This window comes from Xiphophorus couchianus, chromosome 24 (genome assembly GCF_001444195.1).
Source record: "Xiphophorus couchianus chromosome 24, X_couchianus-1.0, whole genome shotgun sequence".
In the NCBI taxonomy this organism is placed as follows: Eukaryota; Metazoa; Chordata; class Actinopteri; order Cyprinodontiformes; family Poeciliidae; genus Xiphophorus; species Xiphophorus couchianus.
Window position 1 is genome coordinate 8,441,406 of NC_040251.1, and position 13,361 is coordinate 8,454,766.

The 13,361-nt window shown below is 38.5% G+C and overlaps 1 protein-coding gene across 1 annotated transcript; it reads right to left on the reverse strand.

Annotated features, from left to right (window-relative positions):
- Positions 1-1,021: 1,021 nt before the first annotated feature.
- On the reverse strand, positions 1,022-12,495 carry ctdsp2 (CTD (carboxy-terminal domain, RNA polymerase II, polypeptide A) small phosphatase 2). The gene is made up of 7 exons (XM_028010162.1): positions 11,807-12,495; positions 7,856-8,022; positions 6,409-6,510; positions 6,145-6,201; positions 5,039-5,131; positions 4,602-4,787; positions 1,022-4,043 (listed from the first exon to the last, which is right to left on the reverse strand). The coding sequence occupies exons 1-7, from the start codon at positions 11,865-11,867 to the stop codon at positions 3,918-3,920; spliced, it is 792 nt and encodes a 263-aa protein (XP_027865963.1). The 5' UTR covers positions 11,868-12,495; the 3' UTR covers positions 1,022-3,917.
- Positions 12,496-13,361: the final 866 nt, after the last annotated feature.

Here is a 13,361-nt window from a genome sequence, read left to right on the forward strand (position 1 = left end):
TGTAATTTTTAAAATAAGAATTGTTAAATGTTATTAAAAGGACAAATTTTGGGATCCAAAAACGCTGAGTAAAAATGTCCACTCAGGTTTATTTTCTTTGCATGTTTCAAAACAATCATAATGTGAATTCTTAGGAGAAGTGTTATAAGATTAAAAAATAATAAAATGGGCCATTTCTTTTAAAGCTTTGCATCCTAGGGTTTTTTTTATTTTTATTTATTTTTTGCGTTTTAAATATGAAACACAAATCAAATCAAAATAAAATTAAAAACTATTGCCATTTATTGTTTTTGTTTTTTTTTATTACTGGTTTGTTAAAAAAAAAAAACAAACCATAACATACAAGAACAGACCAGAAATTACAAATAAAAACAGAATAATTTGATTAGTTGATTTTTGTTATAAAATTCAAAATATCAAACTGAAATATAACCCATATTGTATGTTCTTTCCGTATTTAAAATATTAAAAACTTAAAATCCCCAACAAAAAAGTAGCATTTATTTTATTACTTCTAGACAATCTAATTCTGACTGTAGTAAGAGCTTTTTATTCTGTATGCCTTAAAGATATATATTGTATATAGTCTATTGTCTTTTAATGAACAAATTTACAAGCACATTTTGTTAGTGTAAGGCAGCTAAGGTGCAAAAAATGTGTAAATATAATAAAATGGACCGGATTTTATATTTTTTTGCTAGAGATTTAATTTTTTTTTAACTAATTTAAATACACAAAATAAAATCAAACCAAATTAAAACAGATTGCTATAAAAACAGGTGATATTTCCATTTAACACTTTGTATTTTACCAACGTTTTGTTCTGTATTACTGATTTCTGGCAAATCTAATCACCAAAACATGCATTAACTCCAAGGTGGATGTAAATATTTCAAGTTGTATCTTAGATGAAAGGAACACATACAGTACCAAGAATATAAAATATAACCAAATTTTATTTTAAAATCAAAATTGGTAGCACCTTTTTCTCTCTCTTTTTTTTTTTAGAGTTTTGGTCAGATCAGGTATAAAAAGTTTATTTTATTTGTATTTTTTGCAACACACAAAAGAATTGAGACTTCTTCAAATACTTTTGGTCATCACAACATACATTTTCATTTTCATATTTGACTCATCAACATGCAGGCAAGAATTGCATCAGACAAACATCGTAAAAACCATCCTACCAAAGAAAACCTCTTAAAATACGACATGAATAGAAAACATGATGAAAGCACAGATTTGTTACAGAACAAATATAATTGTTCTGTAAATTATATTTGAACAGGTTGAAGATCATTCCATCAGCAAAAGGTGTTATATAGGCACAGATAAACAGTAAAACACAAGGCCAGCCTCAGTACAGGCAAAATGGATCACAATATAAAATGTTGCGCATTAAGAAATCCTGGACAATTACAAGTTTATTTTGGCCAATAAATATATATAGAAAAAACACTTAGCAATTTCAAAATATCAAATTTGATAGCTTCAAGTGTTGCACTGTAAGTACCAGAGCTGCTGGCATCCCCACCTGTTTGCTCCTGACAGTGTTTTTTCTCACGCTCAGCATGACACCAGGGAGTGTGCAGGCCTCCAAAATCTCTGTTCAGGCGTTTCTCTCTGTCCCTCCCGTTTCCAAAAGGCACAGTTTTTACTTTCAGCACTGTCGATATAAAACAAGTGCAAGCTGTTTGTCATTTGGAAAGAAAGAAAAACACGGTAACAAATGAAGTATTGTCTGAAAACTCTTAACGTTTACGCTCATCCTATGTGCCAGCTTATCCAGTGTAACTGTTTACATCGGACCAAAGATCTTCGCCCGTTAACCCAACCACATCAATTTGAACGTCAATTATTTATATTGCATGTTTGGGAAAAAAAAAAGTTTGTTTACAGCACAAATGAGTAGAATCCACTTTGATTTGATGTAAATAAGCATACAGCAACATTTACAGTTCCATAAAAAGTATTCGCCCCCTTTAAAGACTTCTCCAGTTTTTGCTTCTTCATCTCAGATCTTCATCCTCTGCTGAAACAACTGGAATAATCATTCAATAATCGATATCTTAATGAAGCCAACACTTAGGAGACTCCACCAGAGGTGTAAGCATCACAGCAGCTGTAATAGCTTTAGAAGACTGGAATATTAAATAATTTGTATCTTTTACATTATATAGCATAGAAACATTTTAAAAATATAAACAAGGCTATAGACTTCTGGAAATCACCGATCCACCTGTACAAAGATTGATGCAGCTCAAGTAAACTAAAGCAAATTTACAGAAGTTTTAGTGAAATAATAGCTACAAAACTGGGGATTTTACATGTCTAAAATCATTTATCTTTCTTTCCCCCCAATTGTAGCAAAACAATAAGAAATTCTAATATTTGACTCCACTTGAAGGGCATTTTATGGAAATCCTGTGTAAAAAAATGAAAAATTACCAAGAAATTCAGGCACATTTTACTGAAAAAAAAAAATCACAAAAATGTAGCTTTTTGTACACTACCAGAACTTTCAAGAATGTCTTTTTGATGAAGGTTCCTGATCACTGACATTGTCTTGGGAATAAACTCAAACGCTTTTTATCAGCTCCTAGGTAAGAGTCTGACGTCGCCATGGATACCAAATATGTCTATGTTTAACAAAGGGGGTGTGCAGTAGTGAGTGTAGGGAGACTCTTTAAGTTTAAATAAAGCGTTTTTAATAACTGGCAGTGATTTATTTTTACAGCGGAAAACAGTTGGCCCAGGCAACATTTGGCTTGACGATCCAGGATGAAGCCATTGGATTATCATATTTCTGACCCATGTTTTCTTCATCCATGGATATCGTCCTTTAGCCTGAGGGCGTTTTAACTCCTGAGAATCTGGTAGACTCAGTTCGACTGGGGACCAAAATTGCAACATTGCGCATTTGTTTTGGTTGTATTTTACCCAGAATGCCCTGTGCTTTAGCCTGCTTCCCATTTGTGGAGCGGTCTCCAGTCCAGAGTTCACGTCAACCGAACCCAGACATAGGTTTTTCGGCAGACCAGAGTTCGCTTTCGCATTCACATTTCCGCAAACGAACCAAACTTTCTAGTTTGGTTAAAGCATGCATCTTTAAAAAAGGCATTGTAACCTTTTCCAAACCGATAGGTGTCAGGGATTGTTTATGTTTAGATCAGGGCATAATGTGTGATTTTCTGACCTACTTTGTGTCGTTAGACAAACACTATTTAAATTCCTCAATTCTAAAATGTATTGTTAGTGAAATTAAACCTAAAAAATATGATTAATCACCGATAATTTCATAAATGTTGGACCAAAGGAATTTGGAAAGCTTTTTTCCCTCAATAATTATCATATAAAAATAGTTTTTGTCTAATAATAAAGTTTTTTTTGATGATCTGAAACATTTAAGAAAAGCAGAAGAAATCTGTAAAGGGGGCAAAGACTTTTTCGCAGAATCTCATATCTGTCGCCCGCAGGAGGTACACCATGTTATTACCGAACTGGGTTGCATAGAGAAACAATGTTCACCATTTAAAAATAGACTTCCTTATATAAAAAAGGAATCTATAAATGTATAAAAAATCTGGTGGAATTAAAAAACTTTTTTTTCACTCTTGTTCCTTAAAAGGCACAATAAAGCAAACCATATCCAAAAGTCCAGTGAGGGCAGGCAGACGTCTGCTTTGGCAAAAGATCCACTTTCATATTTAAACCAGCTGGAGTGATTGTAATGGGATGGCTTTGGTTAATTCCCAGTCTTTTCTTGTAGTGCTTTTATTAAAATAAAAAAGAAAAATAGAAGTGGTTGTCATGATCGCCAAGTTTGGGCTAGATCCCCAAACCAGCTGCACGTGAGTGCGAAGGTAAAACGCGGCGCCGTCTTTTTCTCGGCGAATGCAGACTAATGAGGAGCAGAACTACTGTTCCCGGAGCTGGTCCAGCCGGGTGTAGACGTTTTCGGCCTTACTGAGCTCCTCGAACACGGGCAGCAGGTTGAGCAGCTCGGCGTCGTCCGCGTCGTCAAACCATGACACCACGGGAATCTGGAGGACAAACAGAAAACAGATTGTTAACAGAGATCAGAAAGTCCTGAATGAGAGGGATGATTTATTTTTCTTTAAAAAATTACAAATGACAGAAAATATTTTTAAAAACTGGCTTCTATGTGAAGAATTCCTTCTCAGAAGCTGTTTTGTTGTTGTCTTACAATCCAGAAACCATTTGCTGCATTTTTATTGGTTGTTCAGGAGGCTCTACTTCTGCTTTTCAAACATGTACAGTTGTATGATTACAAATCTGTTTGCAGCCATTTTCACGTGAGAGTGTAAACGATGAGTTTGGAGGCATGGCCAACAGCAGGTTATTTAGATTTAAAGGGACAAGGCGCCCTAAAACAGCTCATTCTGAACTGAGAAGTCTAAAATTTCATTATCTAAAAATGATTTAGTGCAAAAACATAATGAACATGTTTTGTATCGCTGATAGACCTATCCTAACTTGTTCAAGGAAACATAATAGGTCACCTCTAAGCAATGTCGCCCACAATTTAAAAAAAACCAAATGGGTCAGGAAGCGAGAAGAGGAGGCAGGCATGGACTCACAGCATTATTAGGGTGGAAGATGTATGAGGCAGGGGAATTATCCAGGATGAGGGTCCTGTTCAGGTCCCTGCCCAGGCGGCTCAGGTCTTTTACGTAGCAGCCCTGGTGGAACACGCAGGATTCGCGGAACAGCCGAGTCCGAAACACGCTGCCCTGATCCAGCAGGTCCGTCACTGGGTCCGCATACTGGAGAAGGAGGGACAAGAGCGGGGACGTGCGAGGACACACTAATGAAGAACTGTCTATGGATTGTTAGAGCTGTGTATGTGTTCAGGGCGTCTAATAATAAGGTTAGGCAGCTCTAAAAAAACAGGAACTAAAGGCGAGAGAAAGCAGAACAACATCTGACAGATCAGGGCTTAAATCAGCCACACAACTCTACAACTTGCTGACACATAATAAAAAATAAAAATGGAGTTCAGGATCTGTTTTTGTACCTTAGCAAGACTGGCTGTAAACAGCACACATTCAAACATTTCTCCCATTCTCCGCAGGAACTCATCCACGTACGGCCTCTTCAGGACATACACCTGGAGAGGCACACAGGCTGTAAGCAAAACAGGTTCATATTCATGCACACGCCCCCCCATCCGAATAATGCATCAGCTGCTCATGACCACTTCCTGAAACAAGTAATCAAGAATAGGCCGCGCCAGCATGAACCAGCCTATCCTGGATTACTTGAACCAGGCGGAGGCCCACTGTGGGATTCCTTACCAGCATATCAAGTCCAAAGGAATCACATTTCTGACTTAATCACATTTCCACATGCTCAGATATACAGGGATGCTCAACTCTAAACCAGGGGTGTCCAAACCTTTAGTCACGTGGGTCAAAATCGGCAAGTCAAACAAATAAAGTCATTGTATATTATTAGTTTTGTAATAAGGGATATTTGGAACTAACAATTATTTAGTTATTGATTAATCAATTAATCGGATTAAAAAAATTGTCACATTTTACTGATTTTTAATTTAACCACTTAAGTCTTTCCATACAATATTAAAAAACATTGCAATACGCAAATAAACCAATGATTAAATTCATATTTTAAAATAAAAAATAAACATTTCATTGCCTAAAATGTGATAGCAGCATTTCCTTAGTGCACTTTAATAAACGATCACAATTAATCTGATTAATCAGGATTTAATTCGATTACTCGTTTCAACTCTTTTCTACTTATTGTAAAACTTTGGTTGTAAACAGACAAATATTTTATGTTGTACTTAACATTTTCCTTTGCAAGAAAATGATGTCAATAAAAATGTTTGCCTGATTAAAAACACATTTGTATCATCCTTGAACTGCACAAATAGCCAAGGGACACACTTTGGACACCCCAAGCTTCAAACTTTTTTTTTCTCTTCTTTTTAAATAAATAGCAGTAACATTTCCTGTGCATGTCAATAAAAACTGTTTTCCTTTGATTCCACTTTCTGTTCAACATCTGGCCAGCAGGGGGATCCGTGGCCACATCTCTGTGTGAAAACCTAAAGGACGGGCTCCACCCCACTCGCCCACAGCAAACATGGCTGTTTACCTGGTGTGTGGTCCCCTCTATCTCCACCGGCACGATGAAGTCTGCATTGCTAATAGGCTGGAGGGGAGAAGACAGAGGGAGAGAGGGGAGGGTTGGCACGCCGCGTACATTCACATGGCATTACATAACAAACAGGCAGCGAGTCGCTCTACAACTGCCCTGCACGAAGCAGGGTTGGAGGTTTCAATTGAAAAATCACTGCTTTTTATGAAGAAAAATGCATCCAAAATGCAAAAAAAAGAAAATAACCAGAGGCAGATGTACCTTGAAGGAGCTGTGCACCAGGGTTTCATCGAGGTCTATGACCACGCAGACCTTCCCCTGGTCCTCGGCATTCAGCTCAGGCAGGAGGCTAACTTCTGATGGCTGAGGAGAAACATCAACACTTTATAACAACACAACTCGTCCCTACGAGGCAGAGATTTATCTGGGAATCAATCCCGACTCATTCGATGTTCTCTCTTTGGGGAAAATGAGATTAGATGAATTCAGTTTCAGGACAACAGGGAAGATTGTCTCCTTTAGCTGCAGCTCAGGAGCATCTTTACATGTTTTTGGTTGATTTTCTAAGAGGGAAACAATAGTGTCATTTTTTAAGATTTCCATCTTTCCACGCAGATGGGGATTAATAATTAATTTATTACATAACAGGAATGGCTCATCCATTAGGAAAGGAAAATCAAGTTGGAGAAAGACGCTTTTTGTGAGCCTGTAAAAAGCAAAGTAACACCCAAGCAGCGACTGGTTTTTATTACCAAACGTGATGCTAAACGTTGCAGAATCACTCTGACGAGATGATTTCAGCATTATTCTTCTACTTTAATGCAAAGTAAAGCTGCACTGAACTGCAACATGAAAATCTGCAGGATTGCTTGGTATTTGGTAGCCGGGCTGCAGATAACAATTATTTTAGTAATCAATTATTCTGCTGATTAATCAAATAAAAATTAATTTCATTTAATTATGTATTCTTTATTAAAAAAAACATTAAGATTCGAATTATTCAGTTGTTTTTTTAATAAAAAAATAAAAATTTTATTGCCTAACATGCAGTAACAGCATTCCTTTACTCAACTATTGATTAATTGTAGCAAAGAATGCATCTGCAGCTAAAAAAAATATTTCCAACATCAATATTTCTGCTTGACTTAACATCAACACAGTGCAGGTTTAAAACACTGATTATGTTTTGGATAAACAAATTAATAATTATATAGAAAAAGATCCTTAATTTGAGATTTTCTTCACATAATTTGAAACAGGCAAAGCTAAAACTGCCAGTTGAGAAGTTCTGGATAAAGCATGTTTATCCCAAAGAAATGTTTTTTTTTTATCTTAAATGTAAAATGTTTATATTTCTGTACAGTTTTGCCTTATTTACCGCTCTGATTAAGTTGCTTTTTTCAGAAAATTGTCTTTTTTTTAAAAAAAAAGTTAAATTCAAGTTAATAATTAATCGCTTACTAAAATTTGTTGATTATTTCAATAATCGATTAATCCGATTAATCATTTGCATCGTGTTATGCATTTATGCTTTTAAGACAGTTGGGGCGACTTTTAGTGTCTCAGAAAATCACGAAACAAAATGAGGATGAAAAAGAGTGAAACATGAAAGAACATTTAAAGAATCAGCACTTGGCCACCGTCTATTACATATAATGAAAATGAATCCTAAACAACTCTGATGTGAAGATTTTTACATCCAAGTTACCTTGACAACCGTCCCATTTTCCTGTGACTCCAGCAGGGCATGCTGGGAAGGTGGCGGCAGTGGCGGCTGAGGTGGTTTGGGTCCATCCTGGACTTTGAGGCAACAGAAGAGGGCTTTGAAGATGTTACAACTCCGAGGCTGTTTCAGGGCAGAGCGGCTCACCTGGCCTGAAGGGGCGAGCGAGAGAAAAAGAGGAAAATCTTAAGTGGGGCCTCAGCTTTTAATCCCACAACTCCCATAAGCTAACTTCAAAAAAGAGCTTAAACAAACAAAAAAAAGTGCTTAATGTAGTGTAACGAGATGCAATTTGCCTGCAAAATCTACTCTGAACTTCCTATTTTCCTGAAGGCACCGTCCATCTGTCGACATGCATGGCAGAGACCCATGCACAGAAATCTGTTTCTAATGTGCCTGCCGCCGCTGCTGCTGCTGCTGCTGCTGCTGCTGCTGCTGCTGCTGGAAATGGCTGGTACAGGTTACATAATCGCAGAGGGCGGGAAAACCCACACTTTTCAGCGGAAAACACAGACAGAAAACATTCCAGCTGTTTTAAGCTCCCAGGGCCCTTTTCGGCCAGAAACGGCAAGCCGGACCGGACCACACCGACAACCGCGGCTCGCCTTTGATCAGACCCGAAGCTCCATGCAACACCTGTGCTGCAGACAAAGAAAAGGGGAGGAAGGCATTCTTGCGAGTCCCCCCCGTAGCTCCCTCTGGTGCATTTCGTGTGAGGACTTGCAAAGAAACACGACGAGAGTTTAAAACCCATCAATATTGTGTGATCGCTGGAATAAACATGCAAAGGAGGAGGGCGAGTGGAGAAAACCAAGATGCACCAATTAGGCTTTCGCTGGCAGAAACCGATTTTTGCTTCTCTTTACAATCTTTTCACATAAAAAAGAACAAAAAGTTGTGAATCAAGCCGAAAACTGCATTATTGTATAAATCAGGGCACATTTCTATAAGTACAAAACTCGTAGGAGTGCTTCATTTTTCTGCATTTAATGAAAAACATTCAGAGCTGAGAAAAGACAAATAGTCAGATTACATGCCAAAAATGCATGTGATTGTTGTTAAACTAAAAGAAAAAGTGCATCAAAGTGTGTTTACAGTTAATGCGTTTAGAAACTTGAAAATTAGATTTTTCAGTATTTAATCATCCAACCAGCAGCCTGCACCCTGATCGGCGCTGCTCTAAACCCGTAATGCAAACACGGCAACAGCCCTGTTACACAACGCCATGTTGAGACAAAGCGCGCTGCAACTCAATACAGTTACTGCAGATAGGCATGCGACCTTTTTCCCTGTATAGACGACGTTACGGTTAAAGATTTAACACACACATTTGGCATTTAAATCAGCCTTTTGGTTTCCAGGGAAAAGATACGTATGACATAACACAGCAAAACTCCCCTTCATGTGAAAAGGATGGGAAGATTAATCTCTCAGAGGTTTATCAGTGACAGACAGATGGATCCAAAAAAATGCAAAATATCACCCAAGCCCACACAATCTAAAAAAAAGAAAAAAAGATACAAGCCAAAGAATCTGACTCTAAGGCTGGATTATCTTCTATGGATAAAACATGAACCAAGAGGCTGAATTAGTGAAGCAAAGCCTCTTTCAATCCTGAGCAAAGTGTGCAAACAACCAAATGTTTTAGAGCGGCGCTACAATGGGCGTGTTGAGGACGGGGAGTGTTTGTGCATTCCGCTGTCAGCGCCGCCGCACCTGATTGTTCCTTATTGTAACCAGCAAACATCCCTGCATTCATGCGCGACAGGATGCACGCCCAGTTCCTGCTCCGAAAAAAACCCCAAAAGCGGCGCCGCAATCGGCTGCAGCCAGAGGCGCACATGATGCTTCTGGCGTCCAGAGGACAGAAACAGCGCCGTGCCTGCTGCTGGCAGGGCGCGGGACGGTGCCAAAACAGCCGGAAACAGAAGCAAAACACATCTGAGAGAAAATTCCTAATTCAGCAGGTTTATCCTGATGTCGATCGATTAAAGAAAACACATAAAAACAAAAAATATACTCCATTTTTAAACAGTTAGCCAAACTCAGAACAGTACCATAAAAGCCAAAAGCAACAATAGAGTTTTGGTTTTGAATTTTTCTACATTTTCAAAACGCTGTAAATTCATATTTTTCATTACAAAGATACAAAAAAAAAAATCCGGTAATTTGTTTTGGAAATATTAAAAACATGCTAAAAACATAGTGTCCATGATTTCAAAATGGCGTTTGGCATCATCTGAGGGCGGAGTCAGGACAGATATTAACAGAAATTAATACAACAGTGATAAAAAAAAAATTCTCATGTACTATCATAAAGTTAATTATGTTATACTAATTATTATATATGATAAGTTACCATTTTCACCACGCCGTGCATTTAAAATACTTTAAATGAGGAGAAACAATCTACACTGACACATTAAGGAACACAGTAAAGTCTGTACACTAGCTGTTGCTGCACACTGCATGTCAGCTGGCTGAAAACAAAAAACAATCCAGACTCTTTTTTAAATGTATTTCTGGTAGCTAGTTGGTAACAATTGCCATTTTCCCTTTTAAGTAAAAATAAATGCATATTTATGGGTCAAATTGCAGCTTTGCAATGTAAATATTCGCCAAATATTACATATATTTCCACTGATTTTACATGTGTGAACTTGACTAATTAAGCCCATGGAAAATTCAGTTTCTATTAGAAGTTAGGAATATATTTTTTAACTCAGTCACAGAAATTAATTATAATGTTTACTTTGAATTTCTCTGTGCAGAATATTCTCTCGTTTTATTAATGGTTTAAATTTTAAAGTAATAAATCAGAGACACTGGCTGCAAGAATGATTAGCACAGTTGTATTTATTCTAATAATAAATAAAGAAAAATGGAATAATCTGAGGTGTCTGAAGTGGGCTGGATTATAGAGGTAGTGGGTGTGTCTCACATTGTGTACATCGTGTTCCTTCCTATAAACACAAGCACACACATATTTACACCTTATTTCTTTTAAGAACTTTATTTCTTTTGTGTTCTTCTAGGATTTTAATTAGGCTACATAGGTTGTTATTAATTCTTTTGATTCTGACTGTGTTTATTGTTATTACTCATTTGTGTACATTTTTGTGACACCTGATAATGTACTTTTCAAGATTATAACAACTTAAAACAAGTTGGGTTAGGTTTGATGCATACAATGTTATTTTTATCTGGTTTATTTTCTTAAGAGTTCATACATTTTGTCTTCAAAATCTTCACACAAACAGTTGCAACGTCCATTTTTTAATAATTAAACCATTAAATTAAATTACAATTAGCTTCTAAAATGCTGTAGCTGTTTAACCTTTTACTCACATGATCTTGAGAGAATTTGAACTTTCTTCCCTTCCTCTTTCAGGCAAAACAGGGTTTTTTTTATTGCTAACATTCCTAATAAAGGGGCTAAAAGCCCTCTTGGCCCCTCCTTAGAGCCGCCACTGACAATAACACGAAGAGGAGCCACAGATTTGCACCCACTGCAGAAAGAGACAAACAGGATCAACAATAGCTAAGCCCGGGCTGTAATGGACATCGTGAACTATAAAACACATTTTCTGTGTGTTGTTATATAAAACTAACGCTGGACGTCTTCATTTGTAATTTGATGCTATTTTTTTCCCTCTTTCTCCTCTCTGATGATCTCAGAAGGAAAACAGATTTTTTTTTGGCGCCATATAAAATGAGCAGGATAAGCGTGGGTATTCCACAGTGATCACTTAAGACTTGCGTGGAGTGGAAGAGGAGAGGGGGGGGGAATGCCAAAACAAGGCCGCAGCCCTCAACTGTCAAATAAAAACAGGCGCTCTTCTTACAAGGTTTTATTATTACACATAAACCCAGCTAGCTCGGGGCTCCGCGCAGTGGGCACAAGCACAGCAGCTGCGGGGGGTTTAATGAGCTCACCTGCTTTCGGTGACACTTGGACGTCTTCTTTCTGCACTTGGGTGATAACAGAACTTTCCATCTGACAATCACGGAGCCCTCAAAATCCTCAAATCCTGTCCCCGAGCACTGATGATGGGCGTCCCTCATTGGGGTTTTTTGTTTTGATAAGGCGACTCTAGCAGCAGTATTCACCGAGGCTGCCGTCCGTGTGACCCGCCTCAGTTACGGTCCGGATTTATCTCGTCCCTGCCTGGTTTCTTTCTTCTCCACACCGATGCTTCTTGTTCTTCAATCGGCTGCCTCGGGAGGAAGGAGGAGGCGAGGGGGGCGAGGCACTTGGATATGTTTCCCGGAGGTTATCCGACTCTCTGCCCGCTCCGTCTCCTCGGGTGTACCGTTACTATTGGGTGGTGATAGCCGCCGAGCTGCCCCCCTCCGCCGTCACTTTTGCACCAACAACATGGAGAATCCAGGCGAAAGAAGGAAAACAACCGAGGAAATGGGGCAAGGGGGGTCGGTTTCAAGCCCCCCCTTACTACAGATAAACAACACCGCCCGCACGGCCCCAAAGAGCGACGAAAACCCGCGTCTGTCGCTGCGAAACGTAAAATCCGACACAGAAAAACGGATTCCGGGCGGTAGTTGGCTGTAAAATGCGGGTTTTGATGTTATGCGGGGTTTTGTTTTTCCACGGACCGCACTCCTCGGGCGCCTTGAAACCGTCCCCGCTCTCCGATTGGACGATACGGATGGAAGGGGGGTGGGGAGGGGGCGTGGCTAAGGCATTCCTCCCTATCCTGCACGCGCCCAGCCCAACACATTCCAGCGCTTCTCGTGCAAATGGGCGCGCGCCTTGTTAATGAAATGTTAGAAAATAAACAAAACACAAATCCGCGCAAATAATGCGGGACAAAACCGTTAGAATAGGATCTGTTTTGTTAGTTTAACTGCAAACTGAATATTTACTATAAAAAGCAGTGCAGTGAAAAATAATTTTTCTTCTGTTTTTGCTTTTTTGGGGGAGGGAGGGGGGTCACACTTAGCTGTTTTAGATAGTCGAAATCCTTTAATAATAGACAAAACTCAGCCGAGGAAATATAAAATTCAGAGTTCAAATGATGATTTAATATATTAAGGGGGGGAAGGGAGAAGCCAAATCCAAACCTATATGGAGAAGAATAATTTCCCCTCTCATTACACAATAAAATTAACCTTTTTTTAAAAAATCACACTGAGGCCTGACAAAATGAAGAAGGCTACAAGATAAACACACAATACCTTGACTTAAAGAAATTTGAACAACGGTGAGAGCCATTACACATAAATGAAAAGAAAACATGGAAGAGGGGAAAACCTTTCCAAAATTATGACAAGAGCGCATCTACAACTGATATAAGAGGTCACAAAAGAACAAACACAACTATAGAACCACAGGCAACTTTGTGAACAACTTTGGCCTTTTTGGTCTAACTCAAAACGATTTCGGCCATCTTATGTAGGATGTGGAAGGCCACAAGTGCCACAATCCAATATATTAAAAACAAAATCCAAAGGTGATTAGTCTGTGGTAGCG

Bases quoted from the DNA above. Each gene is read 5' to 3' on its own strand.
- ctdsp2 (XM_028010162.1), bottom strand. From the start codon at position 11,867: ATGGAAAGTTCTGTTATCACCCAAGTGCAGAAAGAAGACGTCCAAGTG. The intron at 6,511-7,855 runs GTAACTTGGATG...GTTTCTCCTCAG, and splicing joins AAAATGGGACGGTTGTCAAG to CCATCAGAAGTTAGCCTCCT. The intron at 4,788-5,038 runs GTACAAAAACAG...CTCCTTCTCCAG, and splicing joins TTACAGCCAGTCTTGCTAAG to TATGCGGACCCAGTGACGGA.